Raw genomic sequence first — 24,985 nt, forward strand, 5'->3', positions numbered from 1 at the left:
CTGTGTGTGTGTGTGTGTGTCCGTCCGTCCGTCCGCCCGTCCGTCCATCCATCCATCCATCTATCCATCTTCTTGAAGACGAGACAAATATGATTTTCTCATCTTCAGACACTTTTCCACCCTGTGGGTCACAGGTTAGGCTGGAGCCCATCCCAGTTGGCTACGGGCAAGAGGCAGGGTACATCCCAGACATGTTGCCAGTGCATCATGAAGAAACTGCATATGAAATAAAGCTATTCCAGCAGTCCTTACACTAAAACAAAATGGATGAAATGGAAACCATGCAGCTTTGAACCACATCCCTTGATATAGCAGAACCTTGTTCACGACACTTGAAAACATACACGGCTTTATCATCGATGGGACTGTAGTTTAAAAAATGCACATCTTGCTTGATTGAGGAATTAAAACTCATAATCAACACCATAAACCTCCTGAGAAACTATTGGATTAAGTGGTCAAAGATGTATCATTGACCACTTTTTTATTTTAAGTTCCATTATGTCCATGCAACTGTATTCAGTACCAGAGTCCAAAGTCAATCACAGAACCATGTTAGTGGTGGATTGACCCTCCACAGATGGGTCTGCCACATCATGCTGACATAGACCAGTGATGGGTTCCATGTAGGACAGCAGCATACACCATGGGACCAGTTCACCCAAGTTCACTCGTGTGAGGCCCAGGAGATTCTGCAGGCTCATTTTGAATGCAGAAAGACTTCAGTGACCCTCAGAACCACAATGTCCACTATGAATGCAGCCTGTGAGGAGCAGTGAAGGCTTAAGGAGGTAATGCATGAAGGTTCACAGCTCCTGTCAGAGTCCCTGCTGTACCACCACTAGATCGGGAATTAGTCCTCAACTACTTTCAGCGTGGCCCTTTGAAGGCCCTTGAATCAGTGATTCTCAGCTGGTTGTGATCTTCAGAAGGAGGTTCTTCTGTCAGTAACATCTCTATGAGAGGAAGGGAAATACGAGTCCTATCAGCTATCAGGTACTTTCACCTTATCAAACCAAAATATGGCGAGTCATGTCACGTTGACTAGGTGGAAGTAGTGGAGATTTGACTTGGCATCTTGGGGTATCTTTGACCCTCATCTCTGGTGGCCTCCATGCCTGCGGGGGCAGCGGAGCTCTAGGGGTTGTTTCATGTAGACGAATGGAAGTTACTTTGCTGCTGCATGAAGACACGCTCAACCTCGATGTCTCAACCTCTAGGTCACCCACAATGAGGTGTCAATCCCAGTACAACGCACACCGTTGGTGTACACAGAATGTGTGCAAATCAGAATATTCAACAAAATCATCCACATCCTCTCTCAGATGGGGACGGAACCCTTTTCAGTCGTCTCCTCATTCAAAGAACAATGGTTACAACAAAACTCTCCTGTCCGCTCCTCATGTTTCTGAGGTCAGTAAACAAGAAGTGCGTTTGCCTTTAAGAAGCCCCCACCCTCTGCAAAGCAGAGGGAGGAGGAGCAGGACCGTGGAACAGCGGCTGAGGAGGGGAAAAAAAAAAAATCCAACAGAGGTCGGTTTCAAGTCCCCCCAATAGAAACTGTGCCTGATTTGTGGCCAATGTTGGAGATGTTGTAAAAAAAAAAAAAAAAAAAAGAGAGAGAGAGAGAGAGAAAGAGGGAGGGAGAGGAGAGAGCAGGAGGAGGAGGAGGAGAAGGAGGGAGGGGGAGGAGGAGGAGGAGAAGGGGGGGAGGAAAAACACTAAAGGGGTAGCTATGGAGATGGAGCGTTTTCCTGGCTGCTTTCTTTGACAGGTGTTGAGTGGGGCAAAAGTCTTAAAACAGAATCCAGCATGTACGCCAAAGGTAAAGGAGCTGTCGTCCCTTCCGATAGCCAAGCAAGAGAAAAGTAAGTGGATTGTTCGCTTTATGTTAGACTTTACCTGCTTATCACGCTGGCGAGGGGGGCAGAGGAGGGAGTCCAACTTTCTGAACTAGGTACAGTCATTTAAAAGGACTGTACTGTACTAAAGTGCGCTCCTCCGTGCGCTCCCCCCCCCCATCCAATCATCTCGGAGGTGCGTCTCTATAACTTTTTTTTAAAAAATTTTCCTTCTTTTTGGATGATTGCGCTCGTCGGTTCCACTTTTACCCGGGATATTCACTGGCATCCCGCGTTCGTTCACGCGTATATTCTCCTGCAGAGCAATTGTGTGCGGTTTTTACATTTTTTTTATTTATTTTCTACTCTTTTTTTTTTTTTTTTAAAGGAGAATATTTCCATTTAAATCCAAACATAAGACGCATCTCTGTTGGCGGTGTGTGCGCTCGTCCCTGTGCGGAACGCATTGCGCTGGTCGTCCCCTGTAAACTTTGGGAGTTTCAGCTGCTGGATGGTTGAATTGTTCTGTGTTTTTTTTTTTGTTTTTTTAGGTGTAAAAAAAAAACCCAAAACCAAAACTGGCAGCTGGTTCTTTGTTTTTGATGCGTAACGCCGGGTGCCAGCAAATCCTGGCGACGAAAGCCAAAGTTTTGTCCCATTCAGAAGTCAAACAGCGGTGGTAAACTTTTTTAGCATCCACTCACACTCCGGAGTCATGCTGCCACCAACCCGAAGGTGTTACTTGCACAGAGGCAGACTCTTACTGCTGATGATTGTATGCTCTTTCTTGATTCCCCTGGAAATATCCCAACAAATAAATCACTGCTGTGTGTTATGACTTCCATTATAAAAGTGTAATAGTTGGTTTTTGGGTTTTGTAAAAGCACGCACCAGTTCCTTTGAATAAACAATAAAAAAAAAAGCTGATCTAACTTTTAAATACCTCTCTCAGACTGGAGTCGGGACTTTTTCCCTCATGCTTCCACTTTATCCTAACTGTATTCCAAAAATTTGGATCATCTTTGCTCCTCACTCATTCAGATTAATCTATCCTTTTATCATCATTGGCTATTTTTAAGCACTTGGCAGTCTGAGGTTAGGGAGACTCAGGAGGGATCCCTGCTGAGATGCTATTGTAATCTAAAAAACACTGTTAAAGCCTAAGAGGCTGTGTTGCTACACAGCACTTGATGCATCTGAAATAGAAACAGCATTTCTTCAGACGCTCCTGTATCCTGCATCTCCTGTATTTTCTGATGCCATTACAGTGTCACAATCAACTGATTAAGCTTTCCAGAGATGCAACTTATGCTTAGTTGTAAGCTTCCTCGAATTCTACTTTGTGCGCTTATGGTGTCACAAGCGTTTAATTTCACTCGGAATTTGCATCAGATTGTTGGAAAATTTGAGTAGGTCTGTGTTTTTGTCTCAGCGTTTAAGCGGAGGACTGAATCCTAAAAGAGAACAGTCACAAGTGTGTTTATGAACAGCAGGATGATTGACCTTTGAACCATCATATGATGGTTTAATATTGGATATGAACCATTGGCAGGCGTGAGGCTGCTTCTACACCTGTTTGTGTGCTTCAGCTTCATTTATCAACTAACAGCATGTTGATGGCAGTAGATATTTAAATATGGCTTTTAGACAGTTTTTTGTTGCAATTGTTTGTTCAGTGAACTAGTGTGTTCCATGCATTAGGGGGAGTTAAATCAGTGCAGACACAGAATGTGCATTTTTCTACTGATAGTGTAGGAGGATGATTAATAATTTAACTCATGAGAAAAACAAGTCTTTTGAGAACTGGAAATGATGAATGCTATTGTCGTACAAGGCTGCTTCTGAAAAGCAAAATTATATAAATGTGTTTATTTTAGTGTGTTCGTAAATATAGTGGGTAGGTTTAGTCGAGCCTGTGTTTGTGTGTGTGTGTGTGTGTGTGTGTGTGTGCGTGCGTGTGTGACAGACATATCAGACATGTTCACACATAATACACGATGCTTGCCCTCTCCCCTCACCTGTCTTGTCACCCTAACCTGCCCTGCAGGGCCAACACATGTTCCCTTGTAAGTGTGGAGCTCACAACAGCTGTCTCCATGCATCACCAAATTAGCTCATATTCATATTTACATATTCATATGGATCCTTACATAGTAAGATACTAAAAAGAGGACGTCCCAGATGGACCTGTATCCAATTATAGCAGTCAACGGAGTATCACGGCTGCAATCCTCACACTGATTATAAAGTCGTATACCTGATTAAATAAACTATGAATGAATTATAAAATGTTTTAACTCTTTCTCGGTTTTATAATGAAGGTTGAAATCAGTTTCACCATTTGTTTTTACATCATAACTGTAAATCAGCTTAAGTCAAATTCATCCTCCATGGAATATTTTTATTCCACTTATGTGTGTGTTATGAATCTTATTGATCTGTTGATGTAGAAACCATACTGCAGTTAAACCAACGGATACAATCATAAGATTTATGGTGTTGTCCTTAAATAGTTGAAAACAGACAATAGAACAGTATGAGCAGAACATATGGGTAACAGGAACAGATCGGCATCTCATTGAAGAAGTTACAGCCATGGATATATACTACAGAGCTTATTCTGATTTGATCAGCTGCTTCAATGTGTTTCTACTAGTGGATGTATTTTTGGGGAACGTTATATCAATTTTTTTCCGATACTTTTCACATAGTTTTACAGTGATTAATATGTATTTAAAATTATTTAATTATCTCCTGTCAGTTTGGAAAATGCAGGATTAGCCTCACCCTGATAGAACAGGGTGAGGCTTGGCTATTGATTTTTGTGTTGTGATGTAGTGCAATACTTTGTGGTGTGATAATTGATGTTTTAACAGTAGATGAACAGAAAATTGAAAAAAAGACATCATAATGAAAAAGGAATACAAAAAATGCATAGCATGACAATAAAATATTCTAAAATTGAACCTACTAACTGAAAAGTAATTTGCGATGAAGTTTTAAATCAGTACCTAAGTAGCTGTGAAGTCTCAGAGCAGGAACAACAGGTCCTGCTGTCAACAGAGTTGCTGTTCTCCATCACTTTGAGATTATATCACCATCCAGCCATAGTTTCCATATGTGCAGGGATTCATCCTCAGCTGACAGATCATATGGATCATTTTTAATACACGCTAGTGATGCTAACACACACACACACACACACACACACACACACACACACACACACACACACACACACACACACACACACACACACACACACACATATGCACGTACACATGCAAAGAGAGAGAGAGTGAGAGAGAGTCTATATTATGAATGGACATTTCATGCAAAATTACCATTTATATGTTGCTCAGCATTTGACTAGTAATGCATGCCCAGCTGTAGTGTGACACACACTCTAATTTTTATGACAAACTAGCATCAAAGGAGTTTGCAGCGCATGTGCATCACGTTATCAGTGTAAAGATTCGTGAATGTCATGTTGATAGGTTTTTCTATTTGGGGAAACCATGGCCTTCAGCAGAGCTAATGGGAAGCTTGTCTTCAGCTATCTTCTGTGAGATCACTGCAGTTGTTTAGCCTCACGTATAATATAAAATTTTCTTTATTTTGACTTGTGATTAGATAGTTTCACCTCTCACAGTTGGTGCTAAACCTCATGTTTCTTTATTTAGATGAGTTATGCACCAAACTTTGTTATGGCTAGCATTCTTTGGCTGTCTGCCTTGTGGTCATAATACGTTCCTCTTTCTCCTTTGTTCACAACCGTTGCAGACTGTGTATTACTACTTGTACTCCGTTATCACCAGGTTTTGGTAAAACGCTAATCATGTGCAGTATTCTAATTAATAAAAAAATATTTTTTGAATGTTTGAAAATCAATTCCCATCCCTAGTCTATGTAAGACTGCAGTGGGTACTACCACTCAGACCTTCAGATCTCCATTCTGAGCAGTCATGACTTGGTTATCATTGGAGCTAGCAACATAGAAAGATAGAAATCAGCAAGAACACATTGACCAGCTGGGCAACGTGTCACAAGCTGAAGAGAGCTGGTGTCCCCCTCATTTCAGGAGGCTCTTGCTTGGTCTTGTTTGTGGGTTGGAAGCACATTGGAAGTGTGTTGCAGAATGAAATTTGTGCACTTCTTGCGTTGGTCTGTGGTATTGATGATATGAGAACATGGGCATGACACAAACAGAGGCTAGGAAAGAGGCAGAATGCTGTCTTGAGTGAAGGGATTGACTTCAGCGCAGGATAACTTCAAGCAAGATTTACCATTGAGCACATAGCTTTAGGGTAAGCTACACTCCACAGTCCCTGAGGAGGAAGATTGTGAACAGTCACACTGATTCCATTTCAGACCCTGTTGGAAAAGACTTTCAGGGCCCAGGTGCCTGACCTTAAGGTTGGAGATTTCTGTCCTCTCCTTCTTTTATGAGATTAGCACGCTGTTCTGGGCCATTCCTATGTGGTTTCAACAGGATAGTTGCTGTTGATTTTAGAATAAACCACCTCTCCCATGATGGTAGAATGCTTCCTACAGCTATTCTGTTTTCAGTTGCCTCACAAGACTCAGGCGTTAGTAGTTCTGATTGTACCTCTGACGCTTTACCAAGGGCTCCCCAAATAGGTTTTGTAAAATATTAGATCCCACATTTCTAGGTGTTGCTCCCTATCCTCTTGCTATAGAAATAAAAGATCACACAGGATCTGGGTTAGCCCTAAGTTCTCATTGAAAAGAGGGAGCTGAGGCAAGTTAACTCTCAAGCACCCCATGCTGGATGTTGGCTGAAGATCAGGCAGTGGCAGCTGGCAGGGCAGTACCAACACTAGGACATTGTTGATCACCTCAGTCTAAGCTGTGCAGGAGGATTAGACCAGTCTGATGACAATGCCAATGCAATGTCATGTTTTCTGAAAGCATGGGAGTTGGTCTGGTGCTGCTGGACATGTCTAGAACTCTTGGCAGCCATTGTTCTTGCCTAACAAATGATGAAACCCAGCTATCCCAAGGAACACTTAGGCCAATCTCATGGCCTTGGTGGCTCAGACATTGTCTTGAATATTTTTGAATTCCCCACTGGTACTGGCTTCATTTTCTCAAACCTCACTTAAAGGCAGGACGTTCCAGCTGGGGGCTTCTTTTTGCCCTGCCAATGACAAAACATTTTCCTAAAAGAAAGTGGGCTTAATTTTCGAACAAAGTATCTCAGAAAGCTTGGTCAGTTCTTTGGCTGACAGTGTAATGTGTCCATGTTGCCCATGTGGGTCAGTGATTTGTCTCCTTAAGACTTCAACAATGGCCATCTTTAGATCTCTATCTGGCCAGGCCAAATCTGGCTCTTGAGGCTTGCCAGTGAGAACATGTACAAATTTTGCATCCTTCCTTTTGAGATCCTGCTGGCCACAGAGGCTTTATATGAAGGCAATGCACCTGGCTGTCTAGACTCAAGCAGACGTCAAATGACTTGGTTGTCAAATATTCCATTACTGTGTGTGGCACCATGAAAGCTCCCAGATAAGCTCAAGGGGTTCCTTTTTCCCAATTTCTCTTTGGAAATTTTGGACTTGGCCCCTTTAAGGACTGGCTTTCTGCTTATGATCAACCACAGAGACTATGGTGCATTGGGCTCCATTGCATCAGCCAGGGAATATATTTGCATCATAGCAATCTACTCTATCATAAATACTGTACGTGAGGCAATACAGACTGTCGTAGGGTTGTGAAATTTTTGTTTAAAACTTTGTGAAGATGTCTGGAGATTTGGGGCATACCTTAGAAACTCTGTGTGTCATCTTGGGACAAACAATTGATCATTGACTTTTCATTGACAGCACCATCTGCATAGAGTATAGGGGAAATGCGAGTCCAGTCCAGTTGGCACTTTGCATGCTTAACCTAACTCGCAGTGCAGCAGAGCTAGATCCCAATCAACTCGTTAATGTTTTCTCTGTAGTTCACCTCAATCTGGCAATCTTGTGTACTACCACAAGAAGAGGGTGATGGAAGAAAGAGAAGATCCCTACTCTGTTTTGCTCATGCCCTGTATACATCTGGACAATCAAACAAATTTGTGTATAAACGGAGAGGAGTAAAGGCCAGTTTCTCAGTCTCACGTAATCCAGTGTCTTGTGAAGTTGTGGGTGCATCTGTATATCCCAGCATGTTTGCACACTCTACCTGTGGAGGGGCACCTCCCCTATACTGGGGAGGGGGTATTGCTGCCTGACATCTGTGCAACAACTACCTATTGGACTCAGTCTATATTGAACCTTTTGTACTGGCTAAATATTGTTGTGTCCACCCCTTTCACATATTCAGTTTTGCAAATCAGTGGCAGGTATCCATGCGCTCCAGACTTTGCCTCAACATGTTGATGCATGAATGCATGATTTACGTGGCAACATCAGAATTTCCGAGCATTAATGTTTTCTGAATATACCTGTTTCAATGAAAAACAGGAGAATTCTTATTAAATTATGTATTTTATTGACTTAAACTATACAGTATAACAGTTTTAACACACATACGTACCTAAAAGTTTCACAGTATTTCGCCTTATTATTTTTACCTGTTTCCGTAAACTCCAAGAAAATGTTACGATATATGTTGCTATGTTGTCAAGAGCTCTTGTGTGTTTATTAGCTATTTGTATTCTTATGGCAGCATGAGAAGTTATTGGTATCACTGTATAGAGCATCTACCTGTGTTTAGATTTGACACACATGTTTAGTTAGGTATATTTGTGACACTGTATATAAAGTTGCGTGTGTGCAGTTCAAAAATATTGAAGCCAAGGTTTGAACCCAGACTTTATGTTCATTCAAGTATAAGTATAATACACAGAACTACATGTATGTGTCACATTTCTGTGGATTCCTCCACATATCCAATGTCATTCAAATGGAATTCAGTTTCAGTCTCACAAGATCAGAGTTAGCACAAGAGGATGAAGTATTTTCTTTTCGCATCCTTGGCAAACATTTTTGTGATCAGTCTGTAAAAAAATAACCATGGTAATAATAATACTTAATAAGGTAGACCAAGAACTGATGCCCTTGCCATCATAGACGTTAATTAATCTCCACATTTTTTTTCTCGTGCTTTATTGAATTTAATTTGAATGGGGTAATACAGCAGCCTCATTATTAATGTCACCTTGTTATTTAGTAACTGGAACCTCTTTGAAATATGCACTGATGAATCTGGCATTTTAATTAATGGCGCCATTCACAAAAATTACCTTGGTCAAACATCTATCCATCCATTTTTTCTAACCACTTAGTTTGTGAAGGGTCGTCATGGGTGGCTGGAGCCAATGCCAGGGGACATTAGGAGAGAGGTACACCCTGTATAAGTCGCCAGTTCATCATTGAAAGACAAACAGCCATTTTTATTAAAACTCACACTACAGGCAATTTAGAATCACCAATTTGCATATATTTCATGTCAGAAATATAGTAGTAGTAGGAAGCCGAAGATGAAACTCTCGGAGATCATTTAAGTTCCAATCAGGAAAGTCCGCTGGATCGGAACCCAAACCTTTTTCCCCTCAGAGGCAGAACCTGAGATGCCACCATGCTGTCTTAACTCAAATGTTTAATTTTTAAGCACGTTCTTAAAAGAATTGAGCTCTCATTTGCTCCGACATCTGTTTGCTCATTTTGTGCTTGTTTACAGACATGTTTGTGTGATTTCAAGTGTCGCTGGATTTGTTTGGAAAAATAGCTTCAACTTGGAGAACTTCAAGTTAATCAGTTTGTTTTGAGCATGGGGTTCTTTACATCTTCTACTCCTCCTCTGTCTCCTCCCACATATTTACATGCAGTTTAATGGGGATCTTCAGGTCTGAATGCATGGTTTTGATTCTACACAGATGGCTCTGCCATCTGCATTTTAGCCTTTTGAAGGGAGCATAAAGAGCTGTGCACTAACATAGGCATAAACACTGCACTAAAAGTAAAGAAACCCTTGATTTACCCTCGGCACCCTTTGGCTGACTGTGCCTTCATTCAGATACTTCAACAGTCAATTAATGCTGCCTTTCGTCAGCTGCTTTGGGTGCATCCACACAAGTTTGTCAATTTTCTCACTAGAAATAAAGGAAAGTGTATAAATATTGTAGTTACGTGACTGAAGTTGTTAATCAGTTTGGCAACAGATGTACGTCTTTCATCAGTCAGCGGAGAAAAGCTTCTGTACAAACAGAGAACAGGTACATCAGCTTGCATATGTCCCTGAAGAGTATAGAAAACAAACTTCTTTATTCTTAACTAAATCGGGATTATTTTTGGCATTTGCATTACCGTTTTATCCTGTTATCCTTGTTAACAGCTGTGGGAGGAGGTTCTAGTGAGAAAAATATGTCAGCAATGTCAATTTGGTATCTAATCACAAATCATTATAAATCTTCCTTCTATGTCCATCACTGAAAAATTGTTTTTGCTAATGAGGATCACACTTTTTCTGAAAATTAGCCGGTATCGTTACTCGTTTACAGGTGAGTCTGTCAGTCGGTAACGTCATAGTGACAAGTTTACTGCTGTGTTTGTGTGTGTGTGTGTCTGTGTGTGGATTAACCCGTGGCTAATGCCACGCGTGTTTACACTCTTATTGACACTGATGTGTTTTGACAAAGGAACTGCCATAACCGCATAAAGCAAATATAAACAGTGTGTGCAGTGGGAATAAGCTTCAGTGAATCAGCTGGAAACCATCTCCGGGTTTGATGCATACACTTGTTCTGAGATACACGATATGTCGATGCATTCACACTCGTTCACCACTGCAGTGTCAGCGCTGTGCTGCTTTACTATGATTGTTATAAATATTCAACATTTAGGGAGGTTTTGTGTTGCCTTCGCCGTTCCGCCGGACATTTAAATGATAAACACTTGACGTTTTTCACGTTCTCTGAAAGGTGTAGCTCATAGATGAATTGCGATGCAGATGCAGTTGCTGTTTTATCCTCCTCCACTACTTCCTCTATGCATTCCTTACCTCACTCTTCCCCTGCTCTCACTGCTGAATTATTGAAACCAAGACATGGAAGTTAATTTGCTAACTGTCTGTGCTTTAGCTGGCTAAATTCAGCTGAGACGCCCTTGTCTCAGCAGGCGAGCGATAGAAAGGGAAGGCCAGATCTTTACAGCCTGTGGCTAAATGTCAGGTGTGTGTCCTGGGGATGTGGTGGTGGGACAGATCTGCTTGATGTGTGGACATGGAGCAAAGTACTAGTTAGACCACGTGAGGATAGAGCTAGAGAGGGAAGAGACGATGTGTTGTAGATTTTGATACCTCAGCAGCTCCACTATGTTACTATGGGGTAGAAAAACCAAAATGAGCTTAAAGAGGTGGAGCGTGAGACACAGACAACAGATGCACTGGTTGGCTTTGGCGCTCTCGCCATGTAAAAGCACACACACACACACACACACACACACACACACACACACACACACACACACACACACACACACACACACACACACACACACACACACACACACACACACCGGCTTTAGAATGTAAACCTTAATATCCAGTCATCTGTTGAAGCAGAGGTCAGATGCTCCTCCCTCTCCTCCTCGTGCTTGACTCCAACTTGTCGTCATGTTTCGTGCATAATCACTCTTTGACGTTAAATTTTGTCAACGTCACCTAAGTAAAAGGGCTGTCCTGTTGTAAATGTAAGGTATGGGGCGGGCTGCACCATTGATGTGAGGAGGAATCCAGTTTTACAGCATCCACACAGAGAAGCGTTTAGGCCTGACCTTCGGTTTGCCTCTGACACAGCTCTCCTGTACAAACCGCCCCACCTCCATGTCTTCTTCATCTACCTGGCCTTCCTCAGGCTCTTCTCCATCACGTTGTAAAAAAAAAAGTCTTCTTCTCAGTGGAGTGACACTTACTGCTTCTGACAGAGTAACAAAAGGTGTCCCCTGAAGCCTGGATTGAATGAGTGTTTTTAAATAATGCATTGCAGTCGGAGCAGGTGCCCATCGCTGGGGCATCGCACCCCTCTGATCACGCCAGGCTCCGCCATGAAAATTTCATTGCTGCGGCGCTCATGGGAATGTCTGTTCGATCCTTTACAGTGTGGATGTGGTATATAGGAGCTGAAGTCTGCCACTGGGTATCTCACACAGCAAAGAAGTCCTCGTTTTTACACCTAACACCACCAGACTCCTCACTTTGTCTGGAACATGGGAAAAATTAAACATCCCTTAAACTGTTCAGGCAAGAAAGATGTTCCATCAGCAGAACAGCGTCTGACCAAAAACACTCAAATCAAGGATAAAAGACAACCTGACACTCGCTACGACATTTTAAATTGGCTAATTTCCCCTGGGGATGGGAGGGACAAGTCACCCGTACTATTTTTTTTAAAAATATATCAAATGTGTGTCTTCTGCCTCCAGGTAGAAGAGAAGAGCCAGTGACAGTGTTGACAAGCTCATCTGAATCAGCTTCAGTCTTTCCATGCACTCACAGCTGTTAAAGTTCATCAGTAGCATGTAGACCAGTGTCCTCTCAGGAAGAGGTTGTTCCACCTTATTGCCAGAGGTTTTTGGGTTTATTTTTGATCAGAGATGCAGTAGGTTCAACAATGGCACCCCATTCATTCCTCTGAAACCTGGTGACTGGGTGCATAGGCTGAACATCAGCTGGGGCATCAGCTGACTCTTTGTTGGCTCCTTGGACAAAATAATGTAATCACATGGCAATTTTAGATTTTCCAAATGTTATCTTGAACAGATTAAAAATCTGGTGATTTTTTTTTTTCCTCGTTGATTGTTTGTGGAGAAAATACTTTTTGGAATGGTGTGCATCATGTGCTGGTTGACGCACTTTTTGTGCACGGCTTTTGTCGTCTGATTATAACCAGATATTTAAACCTGCTCAAACTTTTTGGGTATAAATTTCCTGTGAAAATAATTCTATGAAGTTGAGTTTTTGCATGGTCCAGTTTACACAATTGGACCATGTGCATTTAGAGAATATTCTTTTGGGCAAAAAGATTGCATCTGCTGCAGACTTAGCAGGGTGTTGTGTGGGGAGGACCAAACAGGACGGCGGGACAGAGCCGCTGTTGGGCTTCTGAGACCCGGAACGACTGGAGTGGAAAAATACTGGCCCAACTTGGACTGGAGTAAACAACCAATAAACTACCAGGCTTTAAATATTTTGCACATTTTCGTAATAAAATGTGTTTCTTAACTACTATTGTTATTAACCTTTGTGTCGTGAGCTGTGCTGTTGATGAGAAGAGAGGTGAAGTCTGGAGGAGAGATTCAATGAGAATCTGAATTGAACACAAACACAACCATAAAGGTTACTACCTGCTGCTTGCTAACTTACGGCTAATGACATTAAAAAATCCTGTGTTTGGAGCAGCTAAGCATTTATGAATCTACAGTCAGTTTCATGCCTATAATGCAATGTGAAAATGATCTTTGCTGTCATTGCTGGGCCACTGGATGTGATGCTCTGGGTTGGTGATACTCAACATGAGCCGTCTCTGCCAGCTGCTTTATAATTTCACCGGAATAGTCACTTTTTCTCCAAGACATTCAAATCTTCCAAGACGTGTGGACTAGAATCAAAATTTTGTTTGTGTGGCTGCAACAGCAAAATCACTTTGCAGCCAGGTGCTGCTGGTTCACCACAGAAGTAGACTGCAGCACACTTAGACTACAATATCAGTCATAGATGTTCTGTAAGCATCAGGTATCTGTCCAGGGAACACAATGTGATTGTAGTGGAGACACTGATCACTGTACTGACATGTTATCTGTTAAATTCTGACACAGTATATAAAGTATTAAGTTACATTCACAAGATTTTTTTGATGTCTGACCTCGACGTATCTCAGGCTCTGAAGCCAAATCAACATGTTTGTTCAAACTAGATGTAAAAAGAACCTTCTGAACTTAACAAATAGCAGTTTTTTAAAAAAAACTTTCAGACAAATTGTACTTAACTAATGTGGATTTGTTCTGAAAACAGAAATCTGATTTCACTTTATTCCGATTTAGTAACTCCATTTGAAACCAAATACCTGAGATGTGTGACTCACAATCTTATTGTCAGCCAATAATCCATCAGTAGTGATACCTCCACGGAAACGCTGTCCACCCCGCCGTCCCACATTCTCAGCGGACGTACAACCTTTGATTAAAAAAAACAAAACGCTGTCCAACCATAAATCCTTGTGTTTAAACAGCTCACCCAGAATCTTTATCTTAAACGGGTGCTGATACTGTTTGTATTGTTGAGCATATGAAATAAAAGACGTGATAGCATCTAGTGTGTAGTTGAAGCTGGTTTGCACCAGCTATAGCAGATGGTTTGCATGACGCTGCAGAGAAATGCAGTCAAGTATTGGAGAAGATGTAGAGCGGTGCTCATCAACTCTGGCCTGGCTCATTATGGATTCATTCAGGATCATCTAGCATCAACCCAAACATCATAACTCTGTGTCTGCTTTACCCTTGATGCATGTGATTGGCATAAAAACAGTCGCTCAGCATACACAAGAGCAGAGCAGCTTTGTTTCAGACCTGGAGACAGTTGCATACAGATTATTGCAGGCTGTAATGTCTGTCCAGGCTTCTCTGCTTTGTAGTCAAAATAATGAGTTGCTTAGAGGGGACAAAGTTGGCTTTTGTCAGGAAATAGATGGAGGGAGGAACTCGTGTGTAGTCAAATGTAGGCCTAGCAATCTGACATGTTAGGATGATTTCATGGCCGGAGCAGAAGAGGACGACATCGCTTTATTGGAGTTTGTTCTCCGGTGGAGCTGAGAGTCTGGCCCAGCTGTTGGAGACTCGTCTCCTTTTATCACTCAGGGATAAGTGAGTTAACAGAGCACAAAGACAGTGACGAGTGACAAGGATCAGTCAGCTGTTGAGAGAAATAGGTCAGTGATTCGTTATATGTGTAGACCCTTTTGATTGTCATGGATCAGATTGAGAATAATTTACAGCCGCTGCCTGTTTGCTCACATGTATCTAAAACTATAAAAGCATTGTTACTTAAGGATGTGTGTTTTATGTTGTTACGATGAATAAAATGCTTGAAAATGGAGTTATTACTGTACATGTAATAATAACAATAGTGTCAGATATATGACATAATTGTTATCACATGAAATAACTACATTTTCAAGTTGTATATTTCATATATCATATTCATTTGTATTTGAAGTTAACAGTTGTTAGGTGACACCAGACTTCGGTTTGATGCTCTCCGTCTGTCTCATCTGTAATATTTTGACAGGCACATCATCAGCTTTGTGAGTTTGTTTAAGAATCTTTTACCACCACATGTCACATGTGACACATCCACATGTTTGATGCCTCGACATAACAGGATTCTAACAAGCGTTGTGGTGACATCTGAGTTGTCCAGCGTGTCGCAGCCACGTCTTCGTGCTCCTGCCCTGTTTGTCTGGATTCAGCCTCTGTGTCTCAGCATCGGAGCTCCTAAAACCACAGGGATTTGACCACTTAGGCTCCTCAGCTCGGAGTTGCAGAGCTTTACATCACAAATGCAACCCCTCCACAGTGTGCATGATCATCAATCTGTAAAATCTTGCTTGTTCAAACCCTATCTAAAATGGCTTTTCTGCAAATTGTGTGCATTCGCTGGAGTCCAAAAAATAGAAGGGCTTCTTAAAAGTGTGGAATGAAGAAAGGTTTTGTACTGGTATTTTAATTTAAGGACATGTGAGGGGTGTTTTGAGAGTGAAATAATGAGGTTTGGAGGAGCTAATGGAGTGTAAATGATGTGATCCTCAACAATTGTTTTTCTTTTCTGTCTTCTTTGCAGGTTAGCTTTATACGTGTACGAGTATTTGCTGCATGTCGGCGCACAGAAATCAGCACAGACCTTCCTGTCAGAGGTAAGATGTTCTTTTAGTTTCAGACCCAGGATGAGTGTGACTCTCACTGGATCATGTGATCAGACCAAGTCCACATTAGGAGTTGTTCTGCGAAGCAATCATTCTTACAGTCGGGTTTTGACAACATTAACGCATTAATGAACCCAGACTCACTGTAGAACCAAAACATTGTTTTGACTGTTAATTTGGGACAATGTAGACGTCATCTGTGCTTCTTAATGTGATTACTGCCCTCTGTTATCAGCTCCAATTTGTAATCATAAACATGGTGTAATTAGACTAGTTTGACATATTGTGAGCATGTGTTGCTGCTCGCTGTCTGCTGTGACATTTTAGAAGCAAAGCTTGTCCCTGACGAGTTAAATGGAGGGAGCCTTAAATATTTAGACCGGTTTGCTCCGGCTCTGCTCGACTATTAGTCTCATATTAAACCTCTGATCTGTTGAAGAGGGAGGGTCTCTAATGTGTTGCATCCTCTTCTTCAATCGACATTCCTTTCGTTAATGGTACTGTGTCCTGGCCGTCTAATGTACAACATTACACCTCTCTTGCCCACTGGCTTTATTCAGCTCCACTTAATACACTTCCCAGCATTAATGGGGCGCTGATGGCAAGCAAGGTCAGGCCTGAGTCATTCAGCTTTAATTCTTGCTGTACTTACATCATAAATCTCATTTTACCAGGTGAGTTCTGTGTACAGTCACACAGATACTGTTACACCTGCGTGACCTCACACATTCATGCTGCACAGACATCCAATCATCTGATGTGTTAGCAGCGATTTGGTGAAGTCACAGATTAAGTAAAAGTTTCTTAAATCGTGTTTTTAAATCAGTGTTATATTAAAAGAAGCAAACATTTTGTGAAAACATCTTTCATTCTATGAATTAGATGCTTCTATCTTAATGACATGTCATAAGATAGAAACTGTTTAGCTTAGCTGACCAGTGAAACTGGAAACAGCTTGAGTGTTTCTGCCAACAAATGTACTGAATAATACTTCTATCAAGCTGGAGTGTACCTTAGTTTGCTCGTTTTGGTTTTATTTTTTTTGTTGGGATTGATTCAATGTCCTGCGGTGCACCGGCGTTGCAGTCAGAGTGTACCCCGCCTCTCGCCCATAATCTCCTGGGATGACTTCCAGCAAACCCCCGACCCACAACAGCGGAAAGAGTGGTTAAGACCATGAATGAATGCATGAATGAATGAATGAATGAATGAACGAATGACTCAATGTGACTTCCCCTGTATCACATCAGTGTGCTAAGCTAAGCTAACACACCACAGGAAGTAGCTTTACATGAGTGTTTGGTGTAAATGTTCTTAATTTACTCTTATTTTACTATCATTATTTTACAATCATTATCTGTGTAAATTTAATTAAATATATTATTATATTTTATTGAGATAATATTTAATTTACTAAACCTTCATCAACATTTAGGATTCTTAACCTTACCTGTTACTACTTTCAATTATTACTCCTAGATGACCTTCAAAAGAAGACAATCTATTAAAAATAATTACAACACCACCAAATCAGTTTCATTTGACGGTGCCCTGAATTTAATTGTTTAAAAGTTTGATCTCTTCTTGATACGCTAAAAAGTTTTGAAAATGCAAAAGGCAGAAAGCAGAGGGAAGGTCTCAGGCCCAAACCCACTTACACAACATCAAGAAGGAATTAAAACTCCATCCACACAGACAGAGACTAAAACAGCACACACACACACACACACACACACACACACACACACACACACATAGAAACGCACAAACAAACCAGATCAGGCATCCATGCTGAGTCAATTTGACGCCAGTCGTCTCAGATGCGTCCACAATGTATTGCCTAATCATTTGGTTCGTTTCAACCACAGCATTGTTTCTGTTCCTTGCTCTTATATGGTCAGAGTTTAGTGTATTTGGATCAGTTTTACAGTCATGGGTGCACATCCACAGCAGCCTGACCTCCACCTTGTCCCCTTCATGCAGCCTCAGCCTCAGTAGATTTAACATGTGTAGGGATTCTCGTGAGTGTTTGAGGATAGTTTGCTAACAGACATGTTTTGTTGCCTTCATCTGTGCTCTTTTTTACTATCTCCTTTAATCATCCTCTTTTTTTTCTCCTTCTGCTCCTGACTGTTTACTGCCTCCTTGCTTCACCCCTTCTTTTTCTCCTTACTGTGATGAGAGAACAAAGCAGTTGAAGAACATGTCTTCACCTTTTCACATCTGTCCAATTAAGCAAATGACTGCTGCAAATAAATAAAACACAAAGTCGTGGAGTACTAATGTAGTGTTACTACTTTATTAAAGGGTGACACCCATTTGTCACAGCATAATGCTTTATTTATTGTATATATTATATATAATATAATAGAAAATAATAAACTAAAATGAGGACCAGAAGCTCTACAAACAGAAAATGTTCTAGCATTCAGCTAAAAGTTAAACCAATTGGCGAAGAAATGGACTCCAATCCTGGAAATGATCTCCTGATGATCATGAGGTAAGCAGGAAAGACCTGATTGAACAAATTGACATGTAATTTAGACAATATCCAGAATTTAACATGAAATTTATATCCAGTCATGTAAATATAAAATTGGAGTATAACTCAAAGCAAGCAGATTTAAAACTTGTTGAGAACACTCAAATTTATTAACTCCAGATGATGATTAAACACCTGGCAAGCAAAAAGAAAAAGAAATCTCCATTAGAGGATGAAGAAAAGACATGAAAAGCATCAAATTCCATGTATGAGCAGCTAAAATCTGTGAATATTTGAATGGTTGCAGATGGCTTTAGGTTTTTATCTACAAAAAAAAATTAAAACTTGTTGCTTACTTGACTCATGATTGCAGATCTGGAATGAATATTACCGAGCATGTTTTCCACCTGTTCAATGTAGGACCGTTGTGTCATTATCCCAACCTGCTGTTGTGTAGGAATACAAACATAAGACTTGGAAAGCAGCTAGCCACAGTTAGCAGCTACATGCTACTACAGCTTATCAGGGTTTGCGATACGTCACGTCTGTTTTCTCACAGCGGTTCAGTTTAAACTCAGTTTAAGCTGTGTTGTGCTGATGATGAGGAGTCATTTGAAGGCTAATGTACCATTAGGTAATAAACCTGAAACATTATTTCAATTTACAATAAAATAAAGGTTTTGCTATCATTTTGCAACATTTTTGGAGAGTTATTGAAAATCCTGGATGATATATCCTATCCTTTAAACCTTTACTGAACAATTATACGTTGTGTTTCATTTGCGATTGCGTCTCTTCTCTGTTTGTGTTGTGGTTTATATGTGTTGTTGAAGGGATGATTATGTTCTCTTTGCAACAGATGTGTTCCTCACACTCTCTTCCTGACACATACACGCACACACACACACACACACACACACACACACACATGTGCGCGCGCACATACACTCACACACACACTCACATGTGCACACAAACAGAAAAAACAGAAGCATTTCAGTAGATAAGAGACTTCTATCCTCACAGGTAGACTGAAGGCACACACACACACACACACACACACACACACACACACACACACACACACACACACACACACACACACACACCTGCTTGGTGCTATATAATGAGAACGCTATCACCTGGACTCCCTTGCCTCAATTAGCCTCTGTTCCTCTTGAGTGAGGAGTGCACACACACACACACACACACACACACACACACACACACACACACACGCACACACACACACACACACACACACACTCACATTTATAGTATACACACAATACACTTGCGTCCCGAGAGGACTTTGCCACTCTATGCTCTCCTGCACAGTGCAGCACTCAGCTCTTTAGCGGCATTAAATCAACAGGCCCAACCCACATATGGCACATCACATCACTATAAACTGCACCGGGGAAATCTATAGAACAGACACTTGAATAGAAATCTGAAGCCGGAATCTATGTGTCTATATGGATGTAGGAAAAAAACATCCACCTGCTGTTAGGCTGCGTTCACTAGCTCTGGCGCATGGTGTTTGCGTGTGGTGAATGTGTGTGTGCAGATCCTGTTAGTAACAGTGTATGAAGCAGGCAGCAGGTCTGTTATCTCCCACCGAATCTTATCTCAGTGTCCAAATACAGGTAGGAGCTCTGCCGGTTTGTGAGGGTGGAGGAAAGGCGCTCACAGTTCCTTACCCACAAACCCCTCGCTGCACCGCACCTCGCTGCGCTGCCCTATTTTTCTATCTGGAAGCCGCTCTGTCTGTCCAAAGTTGGAAGGACAGTCGAGCAAAATGATTACATTATGCATAAAACATGCTGCGGTGTTTAATTTTTCTTCTCCCTCCTCTGTCCTCTCGTTCCCCCTGATCCCACCTCCCTCCTCCTCCTCCTCTCAGATCCGATGGGAGAAGAACATCACACTTGGGGAACCTCCAGGATTTTTACACTCATGGTGGTGGTATGTATACATTGCTCCTTTGGCTCATGCTATCTATTGAACACACACACACACACACACACACACACACACACACACACACACACACACACACACACACACACACAGATGTTTTTTTCAGCAGCTTGCTGAAGTAGCCTTCATGGTCTGAAGGAATGTGCATGGGCGGGGAGGGACAAAAGTAATTGGACAAAATGCTAAGTGCATCATCTCACATAAGTGTCAGTGCTGTTCCTCTGGTGTCCCCATCATTGACCAGTGTGTTGACTGGTGTTAAGCCAAATGTTTGTTTGTTTTTAGTCAAACCTCAACACGTGCACCATCCTTTCAAAGTAGGAATCAAGACAAACGTCCCCTGAAGTTGTCAGCTACGTTTCCCTCCGTGCAACTGGAAGCCTGACACTGCTGCATATTAAATGAGTTACGCTCAGGGCTACAATTTGGACCCCTGTTTAAAGCACATATTTGTTAACATTTTGAAAATTGGCGTCATTAAACATATGCCGAATGAGCTATCATCAGGATGGATGTGCTCTCGCCGGATCCAACTGATGCTGACGGGAAATGTAAAAAGCGCGGATGGTTGTCAAAGAAGTTGTGGCGTGATTAACGCTGTCTGGTTTGTACGATTTTTTAAGTGGATGTAGGATTTTTATATGCAATCGACATCAAATATGATGATTTCCAAATCATGCTTAATCTACAAATATGTGTATGATGTTCACATTTGACTGATTCATTCCTCTGGATAAATGAAAAACTGTGATGTTTGCTGCATTATTAAAGGAATAGATTTGCTTCCCAGAATCCCTAGCAGCTAGCGAGCGAGCAGGCTGATGTGTTGCTGTTTTTCCACCTGTCCACCTCATCTTCACCCCGTGTCCCTTCAGCCATGCCTCTCCCGCTCTAACCTCTAGTTGGTTGAGACTTTTATTTTGTTCCATTTAACAGAACAGGGCTCTGACCCGATCTGTTCTCTATTCTGTCTGCATCTTTAAAAAAAAGAGTGCTTCTTAATGCTGGATAAATGGAGGACAGTGTTTTCTGTCTGGCTGTTAGAACAGGGTCAGTGGGCTCAGTTCCTGACACGTACTCTTGTTTTTCTCCATGGGCACACCCACATTGGATTCCCCCTTTCCTGTTATGAGGACAATAACTTGAAAAACCCTAACTGTACAGCAGAGAGTGGAGCAGACAAGAGGAGCGCCGTTCAGCTGGAGAGGATGCAGATGAGGAATCAGACGGAGGGTTGAGAAGCTGAATCCTCAGCAAGGCAGCGGGAGAGGCAGGATGAGAGCTGCGACAGGACCCGTTTTGTTTGGCATTCATTCTATCCTGTTCATCCCCAAAGCTCCCCCTCCCACACACACACACACACACACACACACACACACACACACACACTCACACTCACAACACCCCCACCTGGCTGTGTGTAATAAACCCGGACATGCAGTTTGATTCATTCATCCTCTCTGGCCCCAGTGTGTGTTGTAATTGTGCAGCCTGTTGGCACAGTTTGTAATGGTCCTTAAAGAGCCTGGCTTCCCTCAACCCAGCAGCTCCACACTGGACCTGTGTGTGTGTGTGTGTGTGTGTGTGTGTGTGTGTGTGTGTGTGTGTGTGTGTGTGTGTGTGTGTGTGTGTGTGTGTGTGTGTGTGTTTGTGTGTGTGTGTCTGTGAGGCTGATGATTAGCCAGGCTGAGAGGGGCAGGCCTCCAGTGTAGTGTGACCTAGCTGGGGGCGTCTGTCTGGACCACGCAGCACGTGGACATTGAAACCCACTGGGGGTGGGGTCCGGGGGTCGGCTTCGCCCCCCTGTCCACTTCTTCACCACCCAGTAACCCCCCCCCCCAACCTCCAGCCTCTCCCAAAACAAAAGGTCCAGATGGTAGGAAAGCCACCAACCTCCCTCGTCCCCCTCGTCCCTCACCCTTCGCCCCCCCCCCTCCCTCAACCTTTGTCTGAAGGCCTGTTCCTTTGTTTGCGGAAGAGAGACCCCCGGATGGATTAACTCTTTGCATTCCAGTCTCTTTTGTGTTAAACAGCCAAATCTAAGACCCCCACCCGCCTCCTCAGCACCTTACTGGGGGTTTCTTCCCTCTGTGACTGATTTCTGCAGGACTGAATTGATGAGCGGCAGAATGAGACCAGGGCCGTAAGAGAGGGGGGGTGGGGGTGGGGGGTTGTTTAGGGGGAGGAAGGAGAAGTCTGGTGGTGGGGGTCACTCATCCACATCTGTTGTTATGGGTGGAGGGATAAAGGAAAGGCTCAGCGAGGGCTGCAGGTGTTGATTGTGTCATTAGCTCCCTCTCTATTGGCTGCTGCTAGTTGTCTCCTCCTTATCCCAACATCGATCGCTTTAACCAGTTTTCACTGGATGTCTGCTGAATCCTCAACACACCACACACACATCTACACACACACACACACACACACCAAACCCAGCACATCAGCAGCGTGTAGCAGGATCCTCACAGTGATAGCCTCTAGCTGAAATTCTTGTGAGTCCAGCCGTCCTCTGCTCCTAAATATCTGGACGTTTTCCTTAGAATCAGGCGTCTACCTCCACACTTCCTCTCCTTTCTTTGCTCACATCGTATCCGCAAAACTGCCGCTAAGCATGGAAATCCACGTCTGTCTCGTCATCACAGCCCCATTGTCGGTAGTTACACCTAAAATCCAATATTAACACTAATGCAGTCAGCACAGCTAAATTACAGGGAGTTGAGCGCTGTGTGTATCTGGTGTGTGTTGTTAAGGAACGGTGGCAAATATGTAACTAAACAAAAAAAAAGACTCATAGAGGCTCAATCTCCTGGAAAACTTCCTGGAAAGATTCAGGAAGTGACTTTTTTTCCCCCCACACTATCGTTGATAGCAGCTGAACGTTTGCGCATCGTCTCGTCTCGCCGTTGAGAAGGTAACCCGGACAAGCCTTCAACTTTGATCAATTCGAATAGAATTAGTGTCAGTGAACGCCTGCGGATGCTCTTGACTGTGCTGATGGTCGACGGGATGAAGATGACAAAGTCGTCTTATTATCAGCATCTCGCGCCGTCGTATTTTACCATTTTTTTGTGTGTTTTTTTTTAGTCAGTTAAGAGATTGAAGGACGTGTTACGAAAAACCAGATCTCACCGCACGCACGCGTCTCCTGAAATCAGTCTCTTGTGACGTCAGTTTCTGAAATTATAAGCCGTGATCCACAAGGAGTGTTGCAGACACGCTGCTTCCTCCCGTGTGTTGTTGCCGCCGCCAGGAGAATAGCTCAAATGTGACTGAAGATAATAAAGACAACAGGAAGGATTGTGTTTCCTCACATGCGATCTCTGATTGCATCCTTTTGTCCCATTAAATCGAGCTCATCCTGATTTTCTAGCCTCTCTGTTTCTTGATGCTGCGTCCACCTCCGTATCTCCATCCATCTCCATCTCACCCTTCATTTCTTTACATTCTTCCCTTTCTCTGTGACTGACTGGATGCAGAAGCCTATGGGATTACCATGTGGACCTGCCACCAGCAGCAAGAGCCTTTGTTTACTGTTCTTGTTATAATGGAAAAGCACATTGTAGCCACCAGCTTTGTCAGACCACAGTTAATTGCAAATAATTATCATGATGGCATTTAATTTTAGTAATTGTCTTTGTCTGGACGGCTGGACGCTAATCCCCTCCTCTGTTCTGGATACAAAGTGTGTGTTTGTAAGCCTGTGTGTGTGTGTGTGTGTGTGTGTTAACGTGGCCAACGTTTTCATCCTTGTCTCTCATTTGAATTGAATTGAATGGAATTGAATGGGTAAAAAAAAAGCATTTGCATGCCTCTAAACTGCAATTTGAGTCTCTCATGTGACTTTTCAAAGTAAGAATAGTCAAAGTTTACTCCATTCGGACTTGCGTGGCTCTCCCACCCTTAATACCATAATAAGCTTCGCATGATGAGATGATCAGATTGAAATGATTAGATAATTGGATAGAAAATGTACAGAGGGTGCACATTGTGCAAGACTGTTTGGCAGAATGCTGGTGCTAATTTACCACTAATGTTGACTTCCCAGATAATTTCTAAAGATTAGTGTCTCTGAAAAAGAAACAAACTAAATCGATGTGAGTTTTCCCTTTTAAACGTGTGAGGGATTGTCCAATCAGAGCTGAGAGTCCCGTCCAGGCCTTTTCACCTGGTTCCAACCTGACCACGACTCAATGAGCTGTCGTTGCTTTTCATCTGTAGTGACTCCCTCAGTCTGTTTTAAAGAAAATGAAAATCTTAGCTTCCACATTTAATCTCATCCACCAGCGATCCTGCTTCAGATTACACAGCCATTCCCCTGCATGTGTCAGAGAGAAAGAGCAGCAACTTCAGATCTTAATATATTCCAGACTGACTGGTTGTGAGATGTTAGATCATCTTGCCCGTGACCCTTTACCTACCTGATCCTGTCTACTCTGGAGCAAAATCTAACCTGCACCTGATTTTATTTCACCGAGAGCTGATTGGATCTGTGATGGTGACATCCTTTACGCAGCTTGTCTCTGATGGAGAAGCAATTTTTAACTCCAAAGTGATAGATATGATAATGTGCACCGGCTTTATTGTGGAGTCACAGACGGCCATAGTTCATGGACCTTCTGTCCATCGCTGGAACGCCACCAACCCCCCCTTTATAAAGGAAGTCCCTGTGCCTCAGGGCAACAACTGACTTTATGTGCTATGATATCACATTTCAGTTCCAAACAGGACGCCGGCGAGAGATTAAAGAAACAGATT

At 42.4% G+C, this 24,985-nt stretch overlaps 1 protein-coding gene across 2 annotated transcripts in view; it reads left to right on the forward strand.

The window, feature by feature from the left end:
* Positions 1-1,197: 1,197 nt before the first annotated feature.
* Positions 1,198-24,985, forward strand: part of ssbp4 (single stranded DNA binding protein 4) — a 95,102-nt gene continuing 71,314 nt past the window's right edge. For both annotated transcript variants that reach the window (XM_068319079.1, XM_068319078.1), the window contains exons 1-3: positions 1,198-1,868; positions 15,687-15,759; positions 20,157-20,218. In XM_068319079.1, the coding sequence (XP_068175180.1) occupies positions 1,813-1,868; positions 15,687-15,759; positions 20,157-20,218 (191 nt within the window). In that variant the 5' untranslated portion in view covers positions 1,198-1,812. The remainder of the gene's footprint in view (positions 1,869-15,686; positions 15,760-20,156; positions 20,219-24,985) is intronic.

Source organism: Antennarius striatus, chromosome 7 (genome assembly GCF_040054535.1).
Source record: "Antennarius striatus isolate MH-2024 chromosome 7, ASM4005453v1, whole genome shotgun sequence".
Taxonomy (NCBI): Eukaryota; Metazoa; Chordata; class Actinopteri; order Lophiiformes; family Antennariidae; genus Antennarius; species Antennarius striatus.